Source organism: Protopterus annectens, chromosome 3.part0, assembly GCF_019279795.1.
Source record: "Protopterus annectens isolate FY-2018-M chromosome 3.part0, PAN1.0, whole genome shotgun sequence".
NCBI lineage: Eukaryota > Metazoa > Chordata > Ceratodontiformes > Protopteridae > Protopterus > Protopterus annectens.
Genome location: NC_056731.1, coordinates 769,680,583 through 769,707,818, shown reverse-complemented (window position 1 = coordinate 769,707,818; position 27,236 = coordinate 769,680,583). Strand labels below are relative to the sequence as shown.

Here is a 27,236-nt window from a genome sequence, read left to right as displayed (position 1 = left end):
CACTTTAGACATATAACCCTCCAGCAGGTTCTTGGTCTAACACATGGCCTACTCTTACTGGACCATGTTGAGAACAGTTCCAGTGCGAAACAGACTTGAGGCTTTCTTACAAAATGCTTAAAATATCTCAGTTTGCTCCTCTCACTCTAAAGGAGGAGTGTCTGTGTACCACTATTATCCAAGATTGCCAAGTTCCTCACCCTTCCAAAGACAACAAAACCCCAAAACTTTATGAAGGAAGACACAAATTTCATCACATGTCCCAGTTCTTTCTGTCAATATCCACAGATGATGACCATACATGACTATGGTATGTAGATTTATTGGTAAACTGAAAGGATTGTACAAGAATCTGTGTATTCTTGACCATCACAAATCAGCTAATAGTCTTTCTCCACATTCTGTTCAAACTCTTCTCATGTCCCAACATTTGTTTCAGCAATTGCTGTCACTGCAGCTTTCTTGATGTTTCAGTATGTCTCATGTAACTTAGGACAGCAATGCCTAGAAAAACACCTTTGGCCATACAACTTCCTTCACTGATGTCTCCACCAGTAGATTCTAAGATAACTGCCATGACAGGTGACAACCACTCTGGACACAGTTTCTTGCAGCTGCCTCAGTGACTGAGGTCATGAATATGGTTCATTTAAATTCAATGCCAATGGCCTCGCTTGGAATACAGTCAAAGTCCTGTATGTTTACAAGTTGAACCTAATTTCCATAGAGGCATCTGCAAAATGCTGTCAATAAACAAGAGAGAAAGAGTGAAAATCATATTGAGTGAAAACAACAGTTTATTGTGTTTGCCACTTGGCTGTTGACCTCACCTTTTTAGTTTTATAGTTTCAATTCTTTTCTAGTCTTAATATTGGTTTACTTCAGTATCTAGAAAATATAAATGTTTTTGCTGTTAGATGAAGAAAAAATCTCCGCTGAAATTATGGCCATACAAATGCAGTGAGGTATAAGTAACAGTGGTTATTTTGCTGCATGGAAGTGCTGTCATGTTTTTAAACTTTGCATTCCAAAATTCCAATATCCATTCCATTATCACATCCCAGTAGTCATTTCCTAATTGTAACATACATAATGTTGACTCGTACTCAGTCCCACAGTTTCATCATTCCACAGTACGGTTGCACTCCGTAGATCCAGCGTCATATAAAGAGGTTTCATGTCTGTAATAATTAAAACTTCATCTGAGATTGAAGTGAAGATTTCTAGCAAATGAGAAGCATAAATCTCTTACAGTACTAAAATGTAATTAAAATCAAAATTAATTAAACATGATTTAAAATTTTCACCCCTTCTATAGACACAGAGAAAAAAACACATCATAGCTTAGCAAAAAAATTATGCAAATGAGAAGAAACCTATTTGATCATCATAATAAAAATTGTTCTGATTTCTGTAGGTACTTTTTTTTTTTTTTTTTTTTTTTTTAGGATGAGCTACCAAGGGACAAGCTGCAGTGTGCTTACTCCAGATCTAAGACTCCTTATTAATTTTATACATAGCAATACAGCAGCTGCAGAAGTAAAGAAGGGAGAGTGCAAAAGTGCTACAAAAATGCAGAGTTAAAAAAAATTGCTTTGTAGTAGCCATTGTTGGCACCTTCCTATCATAAAAACACAAACAGTGCAAGTAATGGCAATGCAATGGGTCTGAATGGTTCTATTAAAAAATGCAAAGGCTGAGGGTTTTAAAAAGAGTTGGAAAAAACAGTGTCATGTATTTGTAACACTGATAACTTGATTAATGATTTTGTAAGCACTGGATGTAAGCATAGCCTCAACAATGAAGACAGTGAACAAGTTGTATATCTACATGGTGGTGAGACCAGCTGCATACCGTAAATACAAAGCACAGAGTTGTGCCCTAATGTTTCCATGGCTCCTGTTCAAAGCACTGTGCCTTGGAGATGTTCATTTGACAGTGATGCAGGGTGAAGGCCACCATGCCAGAGTGCCTGGACACCTTTACTTGCTGCAAGGTACTCCTAGCATGCTTTGTATGCCACAGGATAACGCCTGTCTATAACATCATGCTAACTTAGTGGCATGCTAAATGCTTTCAGATAAACTGGCAATGTAACATTTTCATAAATCATTCCGGTATGCTGACGTAGGCAAGGCATATCAGATCCCATGGACAGTAAGCAACTATACAGGATGTAGCAAGAATATTCTGGAAAATATTCATTTAATATAAGCAATAAAAGCTGAAAGTTCCCCTTGCACAGTGAGAACTTACTATAAGAAACAGGAGGAAGTTGAGGATGTTCCTGAACAACAAGCAATTATTATAAGAAATTGGAGGTGGGGGAGTGTCCCTTGACACTGAGCAACTGTTTTAACATTTCAGGGGTGATGGGAGGTTAAACCCTTGGTAATAGGATGACTGTGTGTGAGACTACAAGAAGGTGAGAGGGAAAGAGAATTCTAGACCAGAAACATTACGGTACTTCACATGTGCAGGATATACTGTTTCTGCACTGATATACCATAAAAGCCTTGCTATACAGGTATACTTCACTTTGTCGAAAAACCTGTTTGATGAATACCTTTTTGTCGAACCCGAAGCCTTAATCCTTCAAACGTTTGTTTAAGTTAATTTTTTCCCAGGGGAAAAAATGCTTGGCCATCTTTGGGAATTTCCCCACTGTAGTGCTATCTCAGAGTTGTTATATTTAGTTAGGGGGTGTGGGATCATAGCCATGCCCACATTGGAGGGGTGAGTTTTAAATTTTGTGAACTTTGTGATGACTAGGTTGGCCAAGAGTTTTTTCTCCTGTAAAAAAAAAATCACTTAAATTAACATTCCATGGATTAAGGCTTCGTTGAATAGCATTCGACAAAAACGTATTTGACAAATAGGCTTTTCGCTGAAATGATATAGACCCTTGCTATACGTATTGATTTGAAGCGCCTGGTTGCAACACATAGCAAAGGAAATCAAATGTATTAATCGCATAAGCAGTAAAAAATATGTGATTATATGTATAGTAAATGTAGATCACAGAGCACAAGTAGCACTATGACATTTTTTGCTCACTTTGTGAGTCATGCATTTAGTACAAGTGTGCATGTAATACACTTGCAGTCTAAACAACATATGTCTATGAACAGCCTTAATATAATCAAACTGTTCAACTCAGTACAGACTAGTTAAAATGATTATAAGCTGCACTATGACACTGTCTCGTACACTGAAAGTTTTAAGTGATGCACACACTATACTGTAAAAGGAAGTGCAAGGACAAAAATACATTCTGGGTACATCACCAGGGTTCTATGTGTCCTACAACATTTAATTATTTATTTTTGAGACTGCCATTTGATTTTATGCTAAAATATTGTGCATTCATTGAAACTGTTTTGAAAGGCTAGAATAAGTGTTAGAAGCAGTCCCAGTACAAGGTTAGTGCTCCCTAGGGGTGCTTTCTTCAACCGTAATCACATTTAATAGCAGCCATTAGGACATGCTTTGCCTTTTTATGGTGGCCTGTGTGTGGACCAAAGCTAACATGACTGTGAAGCATCAGGCAGTTAGTACACCCCTCAATTCTTTCCTGCTGCGGGTGTTGTAACATAGAGACATAATCCACTGAAGCAATGTGAAGAGATTTCTTCCACAGTTTATTTCAGGTTAAGAAATGAAAGCTGTTTATTATAAAGAAATGTTCAAATGCCTCCTTCTCAATGTCCCTTTTTGGCAAAAAATTGTCCATCATGGCAGACACGAATGTCATGTTTTCTCCCAGTGACTTGAATTGCAAACGAATGACTACTATCCATGTTATGTATGCTGTCTTTGATATAAATATGTCAAAAGGTTGTGCTAAACATCTTTTATTTAACATAGTTGGTACTAAAATACTCATCTCACACTAATACACCTATAGATGATGACACTTGATAACACAAGGCTTAAACATGTAGTGTGCAAATAAAATAGGGTAATTCAGATGTAGAAATTATCAAGAATTATGGGTAAAATTTGGTCATACAAGCATCAGGAAGCTACAGAACTGATGGTATAAGGTGGAAGGCCTTTTAACCTTAATGCTGAACTGTGGGAGGAAAGGTGTAACAAAAAAACAAGTATCTTAGAAAATGGCCTATACTTTGGGATCAGCACCGGAGAATCCTTCATAGGTAGCATTTTTCTCCATGTAAGTTATTTAGGAATGGGAGAAAGACTGATAATACCTGCATGCAAAGCTATGCTGATGTAGTACCTATGTTTTGGTCTTAACCAGTCACGAAGATTAAAAGCAAGCCTTCAAAATGTGGGAAATATTTATGAGAAAGTAATAGATTTTACATGGGAACTTGTGTATTAATCTTAATGATAAACCACCTTTTCTGAAATAAAAATTATTTGCAGATTAGAATGGTATTAAGAAGTGTCCCAAAATATGTAATAGCTAAGAAGCCAGAACGTAATGTGAGTGCCACCTATGGTAGTTAAACAAGGGAGTATATGAGAATGTTAAGAAGAATTCTATGTTCAAGGAAAGAGACGGGGTAAAGCTAAACCACTCTGTGATGTGGGATAAAATGTTTATATAGTCTTCAGAGTATCAGAGGACCTGTGATGAACTCTCTGTTTTATGTCAAAATGTACTTGCATTTACTGTTGCATCTTTCATTAGCTCCAGCAGGAAATAGCTTTAAGATGTGCTCCTAAGAATAATATGCTGAAGACAATTGCACAATTCTTCTAATGTTCTTTATTTGTTTCACTGCAGTGTGTTCAGATGTAGAATTTGAGCGAGCATGATTCATTTCTTTAGTTAAGTAATTTAATATGAAGTATGACATTCACAGTCAGCTGTTGTGTTTCTGCAGGAAAGTGGAGGTTCTGTATCACTGCTTAGGCTTTGTTTTACATTCACTTGTTTTCTCAAGTCTTTACAATTATTTTTAAAAGTGTTATTGTTTCTTTTTAATATTCTTCATTCTTGTTCTTTTTAATAAAAAAAGTACTTAAAACAAAAAAAATTGCTTAAAGTTTAAGAAAAAAGTCAAAAGATGGGATTCTACTGACTTCAGTAATGAGAAATGTAAAGGTCTCAGATATCACTGATATCCTGTCAGCAACACAAAAAGCCCTATCATTTATCTTCCATATCCTCTGTTTTGCTGCTTGAGCTAAAACAAAGAGCTAACATGGTGTGCAAGAACCTCTACGGTGGTTATGTTTTCAGTGCAGAAATCAAAAGAAACTTTTTTTCCATATGTGAGGACTGTGATATTTCTGTTGAAGTTATGCCCCTCACATATGTTCTTGTCAGCCCTGACACTGAAATTTTAATGCAAAATACCATCTTTGTCAGGATAATGGATGAGTCCATCTCTTTGTAATTCAAATTAATTGGTGATTCTATGATAACTTCCACTACTCTTTCCATGGTAGCATCTCCATTTTGATTCCATCATCAATAATGCTGTAACACATGGAGCACTGCAATTTCTGTCTGAAATCAGGGAAAAGACAGGCTTGTTAAGCATCTCTCTGACATCACAAAGGTGCTTAAGAAGCTTTTGCTAAGCATTCCTCACCACTTTTAAGGTCTGCTCATACAGCATAGCATTAACAGTAGTCATCAATCACTACATAGCAGTGTGTAGTGTTTTTAGCACTTCATTTGACTTAGCCATAAAAATACTGAATGAAGTATTTAACATCTTCCCACCATTCTTCTGTGGTAGCTGCTCTTTGTGTGGCAGCCATAAGTGTGGTATGGCTTTTAAAGCTGCAGATACGCAATACTACTACACTTTTTGCAATAAGCTTTGCAGTGCATCGGAGCAGGAGTACATGGCAGCAGGTAAAGTTCCATATACTACAATGTGCTATGATTGGGTTCTCTCTGATTATAACCCAGCCTGTTATGTGTTCTTAATGCAGAGGTTAAGATTCACCTCTGCGGCTTTGCTGTTGAGGTGAATTTCTTGACATCCATGTTTCAAGCACATTACAAGCTGGTTGCAATCAGAAACTCAAACAGAATCCCCTGTATCATGGTCCTCGGGATCTTTAATTTTCAAACAACTGACTTTATAATGGTTTACATAAGGACAAAGATGACAAACACCTATACTACACCCACCTTCTTGCCAGAGCTACTGAAACTCTAGAATCCATAAACATTTTTAAAGGCATCCCAGCTGGATGATGTCCACCAGCCAACAGTCTGTTGTAATAAACCACTGAACAACACTGATGTTTCAGATGTGTTTATGTTTGTTAGGAGATTGTAATAACGAGGGAAAAAGCATATAGTTTACCTTTTTTCTATATTTCATTTAAGGCAGTTTTATTTTTAATGCCTAGCTAAATTAATTTTCACTGTCTAACTGTAATAGGTGTGTCTGTAAGGAATGGTTATTTCTTTTGTTCAGGAATTCCAGTGATATACAAATGCATTAATATAACATAATCACAGGCAAAAAAATTAGCAAGCAGTCTAACGGTACTACGGAATTTTTTATGTCCATTTAATAATTCATTTTCTGAAACAGTAATGCCTACAAAATGTATTTATTATTTTAGTCAGTGGGGGCTGGTGACTTCAAATCAAAGGGATTTCTGCAGGAGAAAGCTGAATGGGTGGGGTCAATGGGAATGGGTGTGGCTAACTAGAAAGGGGAGGAGCTATGCTCAAAACCACAAAAACTGTAACTTTAATTAAATACGCTGCCCTGGGTGCCAAACCATCATTATGAGAGTCCAATCAAGACAAAATGAAGTATAGAAGAAAAAAATATTTCAATCCATTGGCTGCATGACAGCTTACTTAATATCTAGATGGAAACAAAAAGGATGTGAGGCATGAAAGAATAAATTACTTTTTAAATACATTACTGGAATGCCAGTCAAAATCAAGTATAAGAAAAACAAGCAGCACTTAACTCAAATCACTTCTCCTTGCACTCCAGTTATAATTATAATTTATATTCAGCTTTATTAAAGTACCAAGTAACATGCTGAAAGTAGCAATCTCTGTGATACCCCCACTTGTAAAAATGTTTCTTATCCAAAAAAGACCTGCTGCCTGACAGCAACTATCTACTTGTTTCATGGGGAAAACATGATCAAAGTAAAAAATGAAAAGCAAACAAGAAACAAGCTCAACATATATTGCTTAAAGGATTACTGCACAGGATATGGACCACACATGATAGATTGGCATTCTGTTTAGTTTGCAGGTAAAGCCTGTAATGAGCTTAACATAATGTAATCCTGTCCTTTATTACAAATACTGTCATATGCATTTCAATACCCAAGGCTTATACGTTATCTAGTTATGTAAGTATTCTCTGCATGGCAACAACATTAAGGCTTTCAATGTTGGCAATACTGCTTATTAAAACTTACTTGCTTCTTACAATATCAGACAAGCTTACCTGATGGTCATTAAAGCACTGCTACTTAAACACAGAGCAAAAGGCACTTTCTGAATAATAATAAGCATAAATCAACAGTATAAAAATATGACAGAAACCAGAACATTCTGCAAAATCAATGACAGATGAAAAGCCACTGTAGTACTTGTGTTTACCTTAGATGGGCAGGGGGGAATAGTCTGCACATTTATATTGCATAACTGCTCTTTGCCTTGCTTGGACAAATCCAGAGTCACTACATGGGGGAGTGGGGTGCAACAAGTTTGTCACAATTTGAAATGTCTCTGGCTGACTGCGATGGCCCTGACACATTTGTCATACCTCTCAACCTCAGAGCAAGAAATCTGGACAAAGCCATACATAGAAGTGGGACAAAGGCCCAAAAATAAGGACAATTTTTAAATATTGCTCTTATAAACTTAGAAAGATAATAGAATAGTAGGTCTTGCATTAGTATGAATTTTCTGAAAGGTACGTAATCTGAAACTCAAATGTCTTTCATTATTTTCTAAATTCAGTCTTTAATGATTTGCCACTAATTTGCCAAAAAACACAATTTTATGAAAAATGGACCAAAAATGTGATGCAAAAATATAAAATAGCCACACAATACAGCTGGGAACCTGTCAAAGAAGGGACACATTTTAATATTAGTACTGCTAACTTGAGCAGCTGACAAAATAAAAGAATATACATGCATTTCTGAAATAAAAGTAATCTATATCTGATTATTACAGTCATTTATTAATTGTAAACCCTCCATGTTTTCTTCCAAAATTGCCATTTTGCAGAGCCAAAATCGGGGGCCAGTTGAGAGGTTTGGATATGCCTAATTCTATAAAGCAATTTATTTGCACGTACCTCTCAACCTGTTAATGCAGGAAATCTGGACAAGGCCAAATATATTGGGGGAACATACAAACACTACTAAAAATTGCTCTTGTATAAACTTAAGACAGTTGATAGAATAACAGGTCTTGCTTTAGCATGCATTTTTCTGAAGGTTATGATGTAAAACTCAATGTCTGTCATTTAGTGACTTCATTCCTAAATGATTTGCCAGAAAACCACACATTTTATGAGGAAGAAACCAAAAATAAGAAACAAATATCTATTCATTCTGCAAAAATATGGACAGCTGAGAGGTATAGTTCAACCGGAGCTGTCTGAGTTTGCTGCCCTTCCCCTCTCAAAATCTTGGTTGATTGGAGCCTCCCCCCTGCAACCATTCCAATGTCCCATTCCTTGGTTATTTTGCCCCATTTACCATAAACACTGTAATGTACATACTGCTTTACTTCTGCAATGATTTGGATTTCATTTGAAAGTTTTATTTTGCATTTTTACAGCACAAACTCCCAATAGATATCTGCTAAACAAAGCAATGCAGTCTCACAATGAAAAAAAACTTAGCGTTAAAACCTCTCTGCCCTTGAAACTCACCTGCATTGAAACAGCATTGAAACCCACATTCAAAGAAAATACATTTTGCCAGTGGGAGATAAAGATTAACTTTGGGCTGTTTTCAAATCAAAGGCCCCTTTTGGGCTGTTTTCAAATCATAGGCCCCTTGAACACGAAACATACACATGCTCTTTGATACACCTTCCCGATTGTATTAAATTGTATTCCTTGTACAATACAGTACAGTTTTTAGAGGGCATTTTAAATTTATTGTTTTGAACATTGTTCCAGTAAACAATGAAACAAAATGCATGCACCAATGACAAAATTACCCAGTTCAGAACATTTTCATCATAAAAGTCTACTCAGCCTTCTATAGTCCACCAGTATCAGTAAATATGCACAATCTCTGAAGTAGTAAAAGTCATCTAAATAATTCCACATTAAAGAAATCTGTAACAATGAAGAGGTTGCTGCTAGCAAACAACTTTATATGTCATTGTTTATTCATCTACAAATAAAGTGCCTGTTGCCCTTGAGGAATAAATTGCCTATGTTGCATGCATTAAAAAAATGATAAGCTAGTAATATCGCAATAGGGACTGTATGGCAAACTGATAAGAGGTTCATAGTTACTACTCTAGGTATCTTCTCCAAAAAGGACTGCAGCATCCACCCCTTTTACAACACAGTACAGTATCAGCAATGCATCTATCTACTGTGGGAGTAGAACCCACAGCCTTCTGCATCAAAAGCAAGTACACTACCTGTTGTGCTATTAACAATGCAAGCAGACTCCGAATAAGCAGCACTAAAGTTTTGTTCCCCTGCAGCTCTCAACTCCTTGTAAAATCTACTCGACACACAGTTGTATCTCTGAACTTTGCAAAACAAGAAATCTGGAAAAAGCCGAAATTTATTGAGGGGGGGGACAAAAGCCCAAAAAACACGGACAAATTTTAAACATTGCTTGTATAATGTTGGAAAGTTGCTAGAATAAAATGCTGTGTTACCACCATACATTTCACTGCCATGTCTTTAACCCAGGGGACCCTGTGCAAAACAGTCAGAGAAACATACCACTATGCCAAATCAGCTGTTTTGTGAAAGAGAGGAAGACAAACTTAAATGGCTACCATTTAGTGAATTCAGTTCTCACCATAGCTGTCAACCTCTTAGCAGAAAACACCTTAACAAAGCCAATAATGGGAGAATACAGCCCCCAAACATATTCAGTGAATTCAGTTCTCACCATAGCTCTCAACCTCTTAGCAAAAAACATGTGGACAAAGCCAGTAATGGGGGGAATACAGCCCCCAAACATTCAGTGAATTCAGTTCTCACCATAGATAGCTCTCAACCTTAGCACAAAATACCTGGACTAAGCCAATAATGGGGGAATACAGTCACAAAAATAGGGACAAATCTGAAATATCCATGTTATAAACTTAGAAGACAACTGCTAGAATAAACGGTTTTGTGTTACCATGTACTTTCTGAAGAATATGAAGTCTGAAATTCAAATGCCTGTTATTTTTAAACATTTAACCAGGAAACTAGTCTGACTTGGAACATAAGACGATTTTCAGCAGAGCAGGGAGAAACTCCAGACGCATCTTTTTAAGATGGGAGGACATGCAGACTCCACACAGAAGGCACCCCAGCCAAAAATCAAACCAGAGAACCTGTAGCTGTCAGGCAGCAATGCTACCAGTGCACCACTGCACTACATACTTTGCAAGGAAAATTGTAGATACAGAAACCACAGATTTTATGAGGAACAGAACAAATATGAGGCAAAAATCTACAAATTTTTTTAGAAATGGTGGTGGATAGGGAATTCAGGTCCTTGCCACCTGCATCCAAGATACAGGGTTCAAGCCTGAGTATCTCTACCCACCACCATTTGTTCTCTCTAGCTACCAGTATATAGCAACTGGGGTATTACACACACACACAATCCAACCGGCGACCGTTTCTACACCTACCCAAAGCCTTTGTCCAGCAGTATAATCCAGAAACCTTCACCTACCTGCTGTAAAAAATGTGTCCAGCAGTATAATCCACATGTATCCAGCCAGCGACCGTTTCCACACCTACCCATTTCACAAACAAAGCCCGCTCAGCAGTGAAATCCCCGTGAGAGCTCACCCCTCAGTCCTCATTGGTTCTGCCTGCAGCTGAAGCAGTCTGGAGCTCCTCTGTTCTGTGCGGTCATCACCGCACAAATTTCTGGGTATCTCACCGCACAGATTCCTGGGTATCTCTTTGTCTGTATCTGGACTGCTGACAAAGGCAGTCTAAGTTCCCTAATGTGTCCGCGCATGCGCAGAGGAGTCAGGACTCGTGATTTTTTTTTTTTTTTTTTTGGTTTTGTTTTCTTGTTTCACAGATTTTTCTTTTGTTTTTTCTAGGTGGGAGGGCTGCAGTATCAGCAGGAATAGTCTTAACTGAGCAGAGCCCAATTTCAGCAGAGGCTCATGAAGAAGAGCTACAAAAATGTTACCTTTATGACATTATACATAATTAGATCTATAAATATTAGCAAATGCTTATATGAAATGAAACTAAAAGGATACAATACTCAGAAAAAAAGAAGAAATCAGGGTATCTAGATGTGAATTAATACTCCTGTTTGAATATGTCCTTTAGTCTCTTCTTAGCATTCAGAGATATGTTTAGGATCATAGTTAAATTCTGCTCTGATAAATCTGAACACTGGAAAATAATATTTGCACAGGGCAAGCTACTCAGCAGTGTTTGTTGTATAATATTATGAGATACAAAAGAGCAACATGCCCTGTAACACTGAAAAATGAATTTCTCCTAAAAATACTCACCTCATTCACATAGCAATTAAAGTTCCATAGTTCTTTAGGACTTTTTAAGTGTTGCATATTACAAGTTGTTAGCAAATGAATAGCATGGGATAAGTTTAAGTGGTTGTCATGAAATGCATAGTTTGTTTATAGCTTTTATGCAGCTGAGTACATTCACTGAATGCACTCCTAGTTAAGTGCAGGAAGAAACAAAACAGCAATAAATTTAGATTTTTGTGTGGAGATTTACTTTTATTAATGGATAGGTGTAGGAGACATGGGATGTGGTTAGTGGGAGTAAGTACAAATGCTAAAACCTTTGGATATACCAGACGTTGAGGCATTTGAGCTCAGAGCTTGTGTTTACTGGTTCTCCTGGGTAGGGGTTGCAGTAAAGGCAATGGAAGGGGATTGTTTTCGTGTTGTGACTGGTTATTGCTGCATGTGAAGTGTGGGAGTATCTTGTTTAATGGTACTGTTAAGGAAAAGGTGTTTACTAACCTAATGTGTAGAGCTGGTATTAAGAAAGGGTGTTTACTAACCTAATGTGTAAAGCTGGAATTAAGGAAGGGTGTTTACTAACCTAATGTGTAGAGCTGGGATTAAGGAAGGATGTTTACTAGCCTAATGTGTAGAGCTGGGATTAAGGAAGGGGGTTTACTAACCTAATGTGTAGAGCTGTGATTAAGGAAGGGTGTTTACTAACCTAATGTCTAGAGCTGGGATTAAGGGCAGGGTTAGGTGCAGGATTAGTGTTACCAAGCACAAGTAAAGTGGTGTAGGGGGGGAGCTAAATGCCTTTTCCTAACAGTACCAATGTGCAGACAGTGTCTGTTTGCATGATAGTGGTCATTTATTTTTGTTTTACTGGTCACAAAAGAAGACTGTTTGGTTTTGGCAACATTGGCTATTGCATAGATGTGTTGTCAACTGTGGAATAAATCTTCAAGTATAGTTAAAAGAATAAAAGTGCTGTAGTATATGGAATCAGAGAATTCAATTCAAGTTATATTAGCATTATAATAAAGGAAAAATATTCGGATAAATATAACATACCAGTTAAAAGGTGAGATGCAGTTTGTATGACAAGAAGTTACAGTGTACAAAGTTGAGAGGTAAAGTATAAATGTTATGTAGTGTTAGGAGGCAGATGTATTTTGACATATCTATGAGGTAGATAATTGGCACCTGCAGCTAGACTCTTACCTTCTACTTCTCTGGCAGTAAGAAAGATTGCTGAAATTCTAACTGCTCCTGGAAAGGAGGATATCCCCCAAAAGAGAGGACATTAAGTAACTCACAGGGTGAATTAAGTAGGAAAGGTAAATGAACAGGTCAGCAAAACACTTGATGTGCTAGATGTGTAAAGTAATGGGGCCAAGAAACAAAGCAATCCCTTATCACAATTCTTAGCATTCTCCAAGCTCAAGGAATTGTCTCATGCAGACATCTTTTTTTCATCAAATCATTCATTCCTTTTCTAATGTTCACTTTATCATAATCACTGGTAGAGGAGGTAATGCCTGTCCTAGCACTCACTGGGCATAAGGCAGAGAATCAGTCGTAGACAGTGCACCAGTCCATCACAGTAGAGGCACACACACACATACATGCGCACACACACACACACACACACACACACACACACACACACACACACACACACACACACACACACACACACACGCATGCGCGCGCACACACGCACACACACGTACACGCACAAGCACACACACACTTTTAGATATGGGAGGAAACTTCACAGATCCAGGGAGGACATGCATACTCCTTCCGGAAGGCACCTCAGCCAGGAACCAAAGCTGAGGACCAAAAACTGTAACTTAAGGCAACAGTACTATCCTCTGCATCACTGTAATACCCTCCATCAAATCACTCCAATAATTAGTGACTCAAACTGACTACCAAATGTCTGCACAGACTACAAAAGTTACCCTAAAAGAAAGCATATTCTGTGTGTAGCTATTTTATATTATGGTTCACTAAAGACTGTCAGATGTTATAGCCTACTTCACCACTCCAAAGACTTGTTTAATCTGAAACAGTGATTTTCCTATGTTCTGAATGTAACTTTAGAAATTCCTCTTTGATAAAGAGTGGGGTGTTAACTATACCAGGAAACTGTTTAATGGTAAAAACGTTCCTGGCACAGGCGGTATAGCTTCCTCCTCATATAATCTATTAATTGAGTTAAATATGATGATTCACCTCCATTAGCTACAACTGACTAACATAGGCTTCTGAATCATATTATTAGTAACAAGTGCAATGTAACATTTATTCTTATTTTCTACACACTTTCTTTGTGTCTTTGTAGCTTTAACATGTATTGTACTTTTCGTTATATAATGTACATGATGCACATTAGAAGAATCATTTACCACTCATGTCTGTTCCAACAAAAAGTGTGTTGATTTTCAAAGTCTTCCGTGTCACTTTCAAACTTCTTGTCTCTGTTGGATTTCAGTCTGACATACTTGGTCTATTTCTGTATATTTATCCAAGCTAATTTCAAGATTTATCATTTGCATTGTTGTAAGAATTCAATGCTTTAAGCTCTCACTGTGGGCTATTTTAGTACTCTTAATTCCACGTGGGACGTGCTTCCCTTTTAAATAGACCAAAAATATTTTTTTCCGTAACAATCACTTTGACTTACACATTTTTTTCAGCTGCAAGAAATAATTATTTAAGGCCTTCATAACTGCACTAACGTCCCATGTCTTTACTTTCCATATAAGAAGTTGGGCTAACCCAAAAGTCCTAGGGGATCTAAGATGTCATTATTTCAGTCAAAAGCACAGCAAAAACACATGAGATTCAAACCAATCATGTTGCCAAACTAAAATAGATTGACAAGATGAAAATGCACATAGTACATGATTTAGTGATGTTAGTCATGTGATTTGTTATGTATTTTAGAGGGAAGTATTTTTATTTTTTGAGTTTGATGAAGAATTCAAAAATGTTTACTCAATAAAGTAGTATTTTAGTCTAGTGGTGTGACATTATCTTTAGTTAGAGTTGAATTCTGTTTTTTGTGAAGGAACACAGGAGACATTTTATTAGAATTTTTGCTTTTGGTTAAATCCTCTGTGTGTTTTTACTGTGCTACTGAGTGAAATAATGATGGCTTGGATGCTTAAGGACTTTTGGGTTAGACCAAATTCTTATGTAGAAGGTAAAAAAAGAGGACAATGGTGTAGTACTGAATAATTCATAATGAATTCATAGTGAAGGGTACTCATAGGAGTGTGGACAAAAAGCATATCCCAGATGACTGCAGAATAAGCATACTCATGCCAGTGTACAAGAACAAAGGGGACATCCACAATTGTGAGCAGTACAGAGGCATCAAACTCCTATCACATTGCATGAAAGTTCTGGAGAGGGTGATTGATAAATGGATAAGCAGAGTCATAGAATGTAAGACGGGAGATGAGCAGTTCAGATTCAAATCAAGATGCAGCACGACTGACCCAATATTTGCAGTGAGACAAATAGTTGAGAAGAAGCTAGAGATGAGGAAGAATCCAAATGGGCATTCTTAGACGTGGAGAAAGCATATGACAAGGTCCCAAGAAAGATGATCTGGGCAGTATTGCAGTGGTTTGAAGTCCCAGAAACATTTTAGGATATGTACATTAACCCAGTGACTCAAGTACAAACAGTTTTAGCCTCACAGAGGGGTTACTAGTGGGAGTGGGTGTTCATCAGGGTTCAGTTCTGAGTCCACTGCTGTTCTTACTGGTGATGGACTACATTAGCAAACAGGTTGGAGGGGACAGATCAACAAAGTTGCTGTATGCAGATGATGTGGCATTAAAGGCAGACTCTGAGCAAGAGCTTCATGGGATGAAACTAAGCACAGATAAGTCTGTGGTAATGGTAGTAAACTGGGGAAATCAGAAGAAGCTGAGAATTGAGATAGAAGGGAAGACAATGGAACAGGTAAATAAGTATCTAAGGGATGGTTGAGGAGAAGGGAAGTCTGAATAAAGAGGTCAAAGCTAAAATCAGAGGGGCTGCAGCACACTGGCATAGAGTGTCAGGTATAGTCTATAACAGAAGAATGCCAAAGAAGCTGTAAGGGTGTACAAGACAGTGGTGTGACCAGTGCTACTGTATGGTACAGAAACCTGGGCAGTAAAGGCAGAGCAGATGATGAAGCTAGAGGTAATGGAATGAACTGCCAGAAATGGTCTGCACCTGTCACCCCTGAGATTCAGGTTACTGGCTAAAGCTCTTGCCAGCCCTATAGTGCCTTTTATAGGCAAGGTTCAAAGGACAAACCCATCACTGTAACAGATACAAGCATGCAAAATCAGAAGGTGATGCTACTCAGTGCTAGAAGTCTAAACCTGAAAATGCACTCTTTCGAGACACTCCTAAAAATGGAGAGCATCAATATCTGTGCAGTAACTGAGACCTGGTTCAAGGCTCCAGAGAGCACCCCTGCAATACCAGGCTACAACTCTTACCACACTTTTCGACCACCAATCCAAGACCAAAACACTAAAGGTGGAGGAGTGTCCATATTCACCAAGGATATTCACACCTCCAGGGTAGTTTCCCAGCACAATGCATCCGAAATTCTCCAGGTGCAACTAACACTAGGTAAGACTGCAATCCAAATTGTAGCTTGCTACAGATCCCCTACCATGCCCTGAGATCCTCACTACACCTTTCTAAACATACGGGAAAACATTAAGATACAAACAAACACCCTAATACTGGGTGATTTCAACTACCCTGCCATTAAATGGGAAAACTACTCGGGTACCAACACCTGTTCCCAACGGTTTTTGGAATTCATAAATTCCAACGCCCTGGTTCAACTAATCTATTGTCCCACCAGGGACTCCAATATCCTAGACCTGGTCATTACCAACATGGGAGATAGATGCTCTACACCAGTGGTCACCCCCTCATTGGTCAGGTCTGACCATAAGCTAATCACCCTTGACATCCACTTCCCACCCCCACCCCCCATTAAGGAAACCTCCGTAAAAAACTTCTCCAAAGCCAACTTCATGCTACTCAAGTCAGAAGTGACAAACTTCATGACACCCATGCAGACGGGTGCTGAAAGTTCGACTGCTGAATTCTACACTAAGGCACTATACGAGCACATCCACTCATGCAGGAATCATGCCATTCCAAATAGAACCAAGACTCTGTCCTTCAAAAAAAGGAAGCCAATCTGGTGGTCCCCTGCCATAAACAAACTATACAACAGAAAGATGAAACTGTTGCAGAAAAGAGGAAAATTTCAGGATGCAAAAAAACTCCCTTACTAGCCTCAGTAAGAAGCTGAGATCCTTTATAAAATCCTCCAAAGCTAGTTACGAAAATAAAATTGGAAAAGATTCCAAAGACAAACACAAGGCATTCTATAGTTATGTCAAGAATCTGAATGGCAATGCTCAGATCTCCTCTGAGCTACAACAGAATGGCATTGAATATACTGATTCCAAGGATATTGCCAATATCCTGGCAGATCGATTTAGTGCCAACTTCACCCCCCTCTCACCCCCTAAAGGGCCCATCTCAATGCCAAAAGATTGCCAAATTCTGGTAATCACGGCCACAGAGGTAGAAACCACACTCTCCAAAGCTAAAAATACAACATCCATGGGACCAGATGGCATCCTGGGGTGTGTACTACATGAACTACAAAATGAACTGGCACCTCACCTAACTGTCATGTTTAATCATAGCCTTACCTCAGGCTTCATGCCCACTGAGTGGTGCACAGCTACAGTTATCCCACTCCACAAGGGGGGATCCACCTTGGATCCCAGGAACTACTGTCCCATCAGTTTGACGAGCCTGATCTGCAAGGTCATGGAACGCATTATCAAGGAACATATAAACAAAGACATTGGCAACCTTCAGACACTGGACCCCACCCAGTTTGGGTTTGTGAAGGGCCGATCTTGTCTCCTGAACCTGATTGACTTCTTCGAATCAGTCTCCAGAGCTGTGGACGAGGGTAAGGTGGTCCACACAGCCTATCTAGACCTCGCCTAAGCCTTCGACACCATCCCCCACTCTGGAATCATAGATAAACTTACTAAGTTGGGCATAAATCCTTACATCCCTCAATGGGTTGCCAACTGGCTTACTGACAGAACCCAGACTGTAAAAGTAGCCGACTCCAAATCCAGCTCCAGACAAGTGGAGTACCTCAAGGTTTAGTCCTGGGACTGCTGTTGTTTGGCATTTACTTCTCTGAAGTACAGGCCAACACTAAGGGACTCTGGCTAACAAAATTCACAGATGACTGCAAACTGGGAGCCATTACTGAATCCCCAAATGATGTGGATATTCTACAAAAAAGCCTTACAGAAACAGATGCTTGGTGCCAGAGCCATGGGCTCAAGCTTAATGCCAAGAAATGTATAGTTATCCCCTTTGGGAAAAAAAACATGTACCCATGAATTACCACATAGGTGGCAGTACACTAAACACCGAAAGTGTGATGAGAGACTTAGGGACACAGGTGGACAGTGGTCTCACCTTCAGTAACCACATCGCCACAACAGTCAGGAAATCCTTCTGTGTGGCACATCTCATCACTAAGGGCTTTTCATCCAGAAAAAAGGAGGTCATTGTCCTACTGTACTACATTCCTCATTAGACCCATTATAGAGTACAATACCCTGTTGTATGTACCTCACAAGACATCTGCAACAGCTGGAAAGGCCGCAGACATACCTCACTAAAAAAAATCACAGACCTAAAGCAGATGCCCTATGCTGACCATCTAAAAAAAACTCCAACTATACTCTGTGGCATATCGTCTACTCAGAGGCAATCTCTGCTTAACATACAAGGCCATGTCAAACCCTGAGCTGCTGGACATGCTCCACTTAAAAAAATCCCAATCCCCTCAGAGCCACACGCTCCAGGGATCTAAACCCTGTCATCACAATGAACAAAACATGCTGCAGGGATAGGTTCCTGACCCAAAGGCTCCCCATACTCTGGAATTGACTGCCCATACATGTCAAACAAAGCGCCTCTTTGGCCCTCTTCAAAAGGAACCTTGACGATTGGATGGGAGATAGGAAATTCACCCCGGGGATCACGTCAGTCGCCCTGCTAGACAGGGGTCCAGGGAAGTAAATATTGTGGGAAGAAATATCCAGGGAATTGTTATGGATAGGCTTGTATAGGCCCGAGGGCCGATAGCTTAGTACCAACCTATGAACCTATGACAAGGGTGGTAGGATGCACTGTGTCGGACAGACAAAGAAATGGGGACATAAGAGCAGAAGCAAAATTAGCTCCAATTGCAGAAAAGATTAAAGAGAACATATTATGCTGGTATGGACACATGCAGAAAAGCAGAAGACAATCTGGTGAAGATGATTTGGGACAGACAGGAAGAAGGTAAGAGGAAACGAGAACATCCAGCAAAGAGGTGTATGGACTGTGTGAAAGAAGATCTGCGACAGTCAGGCATGAATGTCAAAGAAGTCAGCGGTGTGGCATTGAATCGAGAGATGTTGACAGTTAACATGATTCCCCGATCCCATGTAGAAAATGGGAAAAAGGGGGCTGATGATGATGATGATGAGTGGAGTAATGAAGAGCTTGACTTTAAATCATTATCTGTTGCAGCTCAGAGACAAATGTGTAACTTAAGATGACCAGTATTACTCTTAAATTTAATTGGTTTATTCTTCATTTGGTTTCTTTCTTTCTTTCTTCACCATATTTCATCAGAGTAGAACAGCCTGAGCAAAACATTAGTATGTTATAATATTTTTGTCAAAACAGAGGTACAGATATCAGATTGAAAATTCAGTTTTAAGCCTGCATCTATGTTTTTGTTTCTCTTAAAAAATATCTGATTGGTAACTGTGGAAGGCAATATAGAGTCATTATATCTGTTTTCCTATCAAGTGTTAAGGTACCAAATAACTTTCACACAACACAGTTCAGCAGAGAATAACAATATCCTTTATTGCAAAGAAAGAAAGAAAGTACATGGGAGACTAAGAAACCAAGGTCCTGTCTCCTCAAACACTAGAATTATACATTCTTTATACCTTTCCTGATTAAAAGCAACATTACTGTATCAATATTAGAATATCCATGGACCAATTAAAATGAACATTACAGCATTAATTCTGCTAAGATTTCCTGAGTCTGTGTTTATGACTTTCCATATTAGGCATGAATTCCGAATTCCGTAATATAATTTTTTATAAAGAACAGAACTTTCTATACTTTTGTCATGCTAGCATTTTTCATATTTGGTAGGAAGTAAATCATGAGATACATACTGAAAAACACTCAGGAATCCATCTTGTAATGAAAGCATATTAAAATGAAATACACATTGTAACATTTCTTCTCTGTCCATCTCACCCTTCACACTACCCACAGTGCTGACCTTGGTTCTGGAATAATAACAGGTCACTGGCGATGAGCACGGTAAGATGTGGGGACATGTAATTGCTGGAGGGAGGAGCCTGTCCCTCTCTTGCAGCAGGCACTATAAGTTACAGTTAGAGACAGACACTGCTAGAAATGTTAGCTGATCCTTCTATGTATCACCTCATCAAGCTGTAACTAAGGGCAGAACTAAAAAAGAAGACAGTAAGCAGGCAAAGTAGAATCATGCATAAACTGTGGTTCTCTAAGCCTGCTCATTGACTTGAGTAAAGTGCTTGGTCAGTCTCCTGTGTGTTATTTACTGAGAGGTCTTTCTTCCCATGAGCATGTAGGAGTCTCTTATAAAACCAGAATATGGGAAAGCACACATTGTCTGTTGAAGACAATTTAGAGGTCAAAATGATATCTTGGATGGTGGATTAGAAACAAGCATTAAATTTCACTCTTTTGAAAAATGTGTTTACATAGAATGAAAAGTAGAAAGACTTAAAAAGGGAGGGGGGGGGGGTCCAAAGATTTCTTTTTATTTTGTTTCTTTTACTTTATTAAAAGTAAATGGCCTTGACCATAGGCCCCTTTTCAACTGTGTTCATGTTACATATCAATGCAATAATGTAAAAATGGTACTAACAGAGAAGCAGGCTAGATTAATACAGAGCAGAAATGGTAATCGATACCTCAGCATCCCAGATCCACATTGACACATTGTTGAAGTGGTATAAACAGCTCCACAACAGTGATTTAGTTGGCCTTGAGAAAATACATAATCTTAAAGATACACAGAAGTTTGAAAAGACTTGTCATGGTTGTGTGTCCAGACAATCACTTAGTGTATTTATGAGGTGGTAGTTAAGTGCAGTCAAGCCATAGCTTACTCATCTTGCACCCGATGCTATTCTCTGATCTGGTGCCCTTCACCTGTAAGTTAAGGAGCAAAAAAAAGGATTAATTCCCCAGTCTGGCTTGCAGATCAAGCCATGGGAGCAAGCCATCTCCCATTTCCTTATTCCTGCTTCCTTCAAAAAAGGTCCATTCCCTGATCTAACAGGTGCTCCAAACCCTAGGAGTGAGCTAGGTCCCATTTCTGATCCCCTTACTCTAAGTAACAAAAAAAAAAAAAGAAAGACATTTCCAGCTTCAGGACTAATCTTTCTACTTCTAACATGGAAAATACTAGTAATCCACTTGCTTGGAATACCATATTCCAAGAATAAAGTAAGAACACTTTTTCCAATGATATATTTTGTTCTGTGTGTTAACCGATATGAAATTTTACAGCAGGTAGTCAAGAAAATCTTAAGTTTAGCAGATACAAATTTATGGTGGGAAGAAAAGGTGAACTGTTGTGTAATGTCTGCAATGCTACAAGTTGTCAGTCTGCACCTGAGATAGGTAGGCTTACATATACCTCATATAATCATACCTTTCTTTGATGACCATTTACATTACAACAATGAATGCAAACCTCCTTCAATGAATTTACTAATCTAGTTCTAGGAACATCTGACCAGAAGTGAAGCTAGGATGGGGCACAAAATGTTAGGTGTAAATCTGCACTCATTTCCATATCAGCATTTCTGAGTGCCAGCATGGACATACTACTTTTGCATTCAGGACTGATGTGAAGCACTTGCTTCAGTACCCCATGCATCATATAACTTGTAGCAAAAAAAAATGTCTTCTACTTAAAAAAAAACTGTAGCAAGCAGTTTACTACAGTTTTTTTAAGCATTCAGGCCTAGGAGGTAGAAGAAGAGATGCGACCTTTACATTGAAATTAAGTCATACAGATGGATTTCTAAAGAGGTTTTGAGGCCACTTAAACTAGACCAGGACACAAATGCTCAATTTCTTCAGCTGCATCTCTGTAACACCTGCATGGCTGATCACAGTAGATAGACCAGCCTGTGACAGACTAGAAGGTCTCACAGGCAGGGAGACCTAAGCTGTACAGTCTTAAATAAACCATGACTAGAACTTTGTAGATGATCAACTGCCAAACTGGCAGCAAGTGTAACTGGAGCAGAACCAGAGTGATGTGTACTAACTAGATACCCTAGTTAGTAATCAAAGCAACAGAGTTTAGGATAAGTTGCACTTTATCAATTTCACAGTCAGGAAGCCCTAGTTATAATGTATTACAGTAGTCTATTCATGAGGAGATCAAGACATGAACCACTAAATAAAGGCCTGCAGATGGGTTAAGGTGCCTACTATTTCTGAGACGGAAACAAGAAGATTTAACAATAGATAAAACCAGGTCCTTTAGCATTGTTCTGTTATCAAAGACAGCTCCCAGATTTTGTACTTTTGACAAGAACTCCAGCCTGTCCCCACAGTAGGTAATTTTGGGCAACAACACTGGGGCAGAATAATCCTTCAAGGTGTCAGGTATCTCCAGGAAAACAACCTTTGTGGTATTGAGCTTAGGATGGCTAAAAAAATGACAGTCATGGATAAATACAAGATCATCAACTGGCTTGTTAACATCAGACACAGATTCCTGAAGAAAAGATTGACATATGTATATATGTATGTATGTATGTATTTACATTTGTATTTACTGGGGTAATGCACAGATTAAAATTGACCAATTTCAGGCACAGCCCAGATGAAATACAATGTATTTCACAAGAAAAATAGACATTTACACCAAACATAGGGTGTAAGAGGAATTCACCTCAGCAGTCCAGTGCTTACAGTATATGTGTAGCGTGATGTCATGGTGTTCCAGCATTCATACAATGAATCATATATGTTACTGTATTTACGATAGCTTGTAAGGCTGAAGGAGCTGCAATCATTGCACAGTTTCAAACATTATTTACAACAGCTTGTTACGTTTAGGTACATGTCATCAATATAAGAAAGGTAAGATAAACTGCTCCTTCTAAAAATGTCTACAAGAAAAAACTTATGTATGGTGAGTGTTAATGAGCCAAGAATGAAGAGGAAAACCATAGGTAAAGGGTGAAGATACAGAGAATTTGATCCTAGGCTCAAACCTGCAAGAATACCTGGGAAGGTAGAAGGTAAACCATTCTAGTACCATTATTAAGATGCTGCAATAAGTATAAAATGGTAAAATAGGATCCCATATGGTTTACTATCAAAAGGACGAAACTCATGTCCATGAACGGTGATTTTACACGACAAATAACGTCGACTCATGAATATGAAGTAGGTTGTATGATCAAAGCAGCGACGTTGACAAATTCTGTCAACCTTAAGGTGGAACTCTCCCATTGAAATGCATGCTGTAACTCCCTGTCCTGTGTACGTCTTTCTAAATGGATGTACAAATGAACGTTGACATTCCGACAGTCACTCCTACCATGGTCGAGGAGGTGGCTGTCGAGCATGTCACTGTCGACCTTTTGATTGTAAGCCATCCCATACACCGCAGTATCCGATGGTGATATTAAACCCAGAATGACCAAGATTGAATAACAATGTGGGTCTCTTGCCATGAGGAGATCACTGAATACCCTTATGAAGGCTGTTTTATTGTGACCGTACTGGTGGATAAAGATTGAACACTCGCACTTCAATCGTCCAAAGTTCAGTTCGCCAATGCCTGGAGTTACTTGACAGGAAACCACTGTCGGTGAGTTGTGTCAGAAGTGATCTCCTTTGTGGGGAACTTCCCACTTCTTTCAGTTGGTGCGACCATGGAGTTGATGTATATATAAATTCCGGGGGTGGGAGGCTTGTCTCATGCTTAAAACACAAAGTGTTTTTGGTAAATGCAGTTTGGGGATTTCTGATCCTCAATGCCTTCACCTTCAAACACTCATAATGAAAATGGACTATACAAACCATTCTGTCACAACTAGGAATACTGCTTCCTGTTTTAATTATTTATTCTTTGTTGATTGGGTAAGTCCCACTAGGCTAGCAGTCTCTTTCAGGGAAGACCAGAGGGTGTAGTTATACTACTAGGGGAAATTTCACCAGGGCATCTGAGAACTTCCCCTACTCTTTTTGATAGGCGCTATGGGATCTCTTACATTTACCTGAGTTACCACTAACTCATGCACATGGGGCCTTGAGTTAATGTCTCGTCTGAAGGACGACACACTCAGGAGTGCAGCACCCCAATTATATCACAGTACAGTGTCAGTAATCCATCTACCTGGTGTGGGAATAGAACCCACAGCTTTCTGCAACAAAGCCAAAGGTGCTATCTGTTGCATACCACTGACACTGATGTTCTCCAAAACTTTACTCAAAAAAAGACAGCTCAAAATAGGACTATAGCTGTCCAGATCATTAATATCTAACCCCACCTTTTTACATGAGAGGAGTAATAAAGGCTTCATTAAGTACATACCTCTGTAGATTATTTAACATTTGTTTACTGGGAAAGTCCAACTTGGAACAAAGCCAATTTTCAGCAGAGGCCCAGGGAGAAACACTCCAGACATATGTCGTTGTAACATGGAAGGAAACCGGAGCACCCAGAAGAAAGCCACATGAACAGAGAGAGGACATGCAGACTCCACATAGAAGGCACCTCAGCCGAGAATCAAACTAGAGTACCTCTTACTGGGAGGTAACAACGCTACCGCTGCACCACTGCACCAATTACAGATTACAAGGGTTGCAGATAATAATCGTGGAGCTATTGCTAGTTGGCTAGGAATTAAAAAATCATGTAACCATATGGTCAATCTAGAGCAAGTAGGGAGACATTAGCAAGTATAACACTGAAAGCATTAACTGAAATGGAGAGAAGGGAAAAGCTGCACTGGAACTGTGAAGGATTCTTAGGTTGAACTGATCTGCTTGAGAAAAAGACATACTTTATCTTTGAAAGACCATCCACGTATTAATGTTGTGCATCTGTTTAAGTGAGATTGGTCCTAGGTTGAACTGATGTGCTTGAGAAAAAGACACACATACATTATCTTTGAAAGGCCATTCACTTAAGAAAGTTGTGTATCCATTTAAGTGTGATTGGTGAAAGTTTGTATCATCTTAGTTTCTGTTGGAGTTTTGGGGTGCTTCACTGAGTCATATGCTTTAGTCAGGTCAGTAAAGACTGCCCCACTAATCTGTACCTGCCTATGTCCTGAAAAGTATGATTTATGACACTGAGGATGGCAGTTAGGGTGATATGTTCCTTCCTGAATCTGTTTCAGTGAGCTGAGGAGGTTGAACAAGTCAAATGATTTTCTGTTTCTGTGATCATGGTACAGCCATTTCAAGTATTGCTGAAAGAGAGAAAAGGAGAAAGAGAGAGAATAGAAAAGACAGACAAAGGAAAGGTGCAAGATGGAAAAGTAAGAAAACGGAAGCGATGGCTTCCCCTGTTTGGGAGGTATTGAAGATGTCTTCCACAAGTGAGGGACACAACCACAGAAACAGATGCCTGATAATGAAGATGCACAGCATTAAAGGGTTTAAATTTTAAGGAATGTTGGTGTGAGGCCAGCTGAGGCACCTCCACTAGATGGCATCCATTTTAGCTAAGTGTTCACTTACAAAATGGATGCGTTTTTAAAATGTAAGGTAGGCGTGGGGTTCTAAAGACATACTGCAAACTAGGGAATATTCTCAACAGGAATTTATGTTGAATCAGCCTGGAAATTAAAATTACAATTGTTTATTTTTCAAATATTCAAGGAAATTGAAATGGTTTGACCATCATGTTTTATTCTGGGAAGAGGGTAGGCTTTTTTTTTTGACTGTGTAGTATGTTAATACCATCCATCCAGAAACCTTTTGGATTATTTAGAAGGGCAGCTTAGTTTGATCTATGATAGGTGGCCTTGCTCTGACAGATAATTATGATAGTGGTTATATGAGTACCTCCATTTTTAAAGTGATACTGTATTTTTGAATATATATCTATACAAATATATATATATATATATATATATATATATATATATATATAGCAAGCCTTAGTACAATCTAACATTTGCTACTGTCCAAATTAACTCTAATGTCATTATTGTTAAAAATTGCATGAATACAATAAAGGAAAGTGAGTGACGTCACAATGACTAAGCAAGTGTAGTGCTATTAAACAAAGATTGCATCAAGGGCTACTATTCTGTGCATATCAAAACAGAAATGCAAACAATTCTGAGTCTATAATCACTTAAATGCAATATTCAGACATGGCTACCTTTCTGCTGAGCATATATGAGATCATCAGTAACAATACCTGTGATGTTTTAGGTGTGTGTTTAGGGGAGGCAGGTGCTTCATTTTCATTTAAAAATTGCAATGATATTGTAGTTTTAAGGAAAATATGGCAAGATGTTTCATTTTTAACTTCTTGCATTGCAAACATCATGCCTTCATTCTGTTGCTTATTTTTCCTAATAAGTGGTTAACTTTATGTTTCACAGGGTGAAAAAGGAGATGTTGGTGACCAAGGTCCTAAAGGTGAAAAAGGTGAACCAGGTGGAGGTGAGGGATTGTTTATGCCAGGTCCACCTGGACCCTCTGGACCACCTGGAAGACCTGGACTAGTGGTAAGCAATCTTATGTTTCTTTTTCATACTTTTAACACTTATTCATTATTATTCAAGAAGCACAGCTTTGCAAGATTTAAATCAAAGCTGAATTACAGTTAGTAAGCACTGCTGACAAAGCATATTCTGCCATAAGCATAGCAGCAAGAAATTTGTCTCCTGTAAACAAATGAAGACTTGATGTTGATTTGCTGGCCGGAAAATAGTCCAATGTAAGCTGATTTACTTTATTATAGCTACCTAATCCTCTTTTGTGGTGACAGACTGCACAATCCAATTGCTGGCATTAATCCATGGGCAAACTTATGCTCAGCAGTTGCAGATTGGTGCAGAAAGTAAACCCATACAGTTCCGTTATGTAAGTGAAATCTGAAAACCGCAGGTAATATTAGTTCAGTGCCTTAGTATATTAGACAAAAGCCAGCCTAAGTAATTGTTATTATGTAATAATATATCCATACTGCATTAAGCATTACATTACATATACTTCAAATCCACTGTAACATGCTAAGAGCAAGTAAGAGAAACTTTAAACAGTATTCATGCTTTTAAAAGTCACTTGTTCCTTACAGAAGCAACATACCAGATATAATTTCTAGCAAGCTGTCTGGTATTATGTTCTACAAATAAAGGTAAGTTTTGGTAGTATTAGTCCTGAGTTTTTTCCCCTATGTTTCGAA

General features: G+C 38.6%; 1 protein-coding gene across 4 annotated transcripts in view; it reads left to right on the top strand.

Annotated features, from left to right (window-relative positions):
* The window catches only part of LOC122796547 (collagen alpha-1(XV) chain-like), a 1,635,928-nt gene that overhangs the window by 1,415,772 nt on the left and 192,920 nt on the right, over positions 1-27,236 (top strand). For all 4 annotated transcript variants that reach the window (XM_044065114.1, XM_044065113.1, XM_044065111.1 and 1 more), the window contains one exon: positions 26,431-26,556. In XM_044065114.1, coding sequence (XP_043921049.1) covers positions 26,431-26,556 — 126 coding nt within the window. The remainder of the gene's footprint in view (positions 1-26,430; positions 26,557-27,236) is intronic.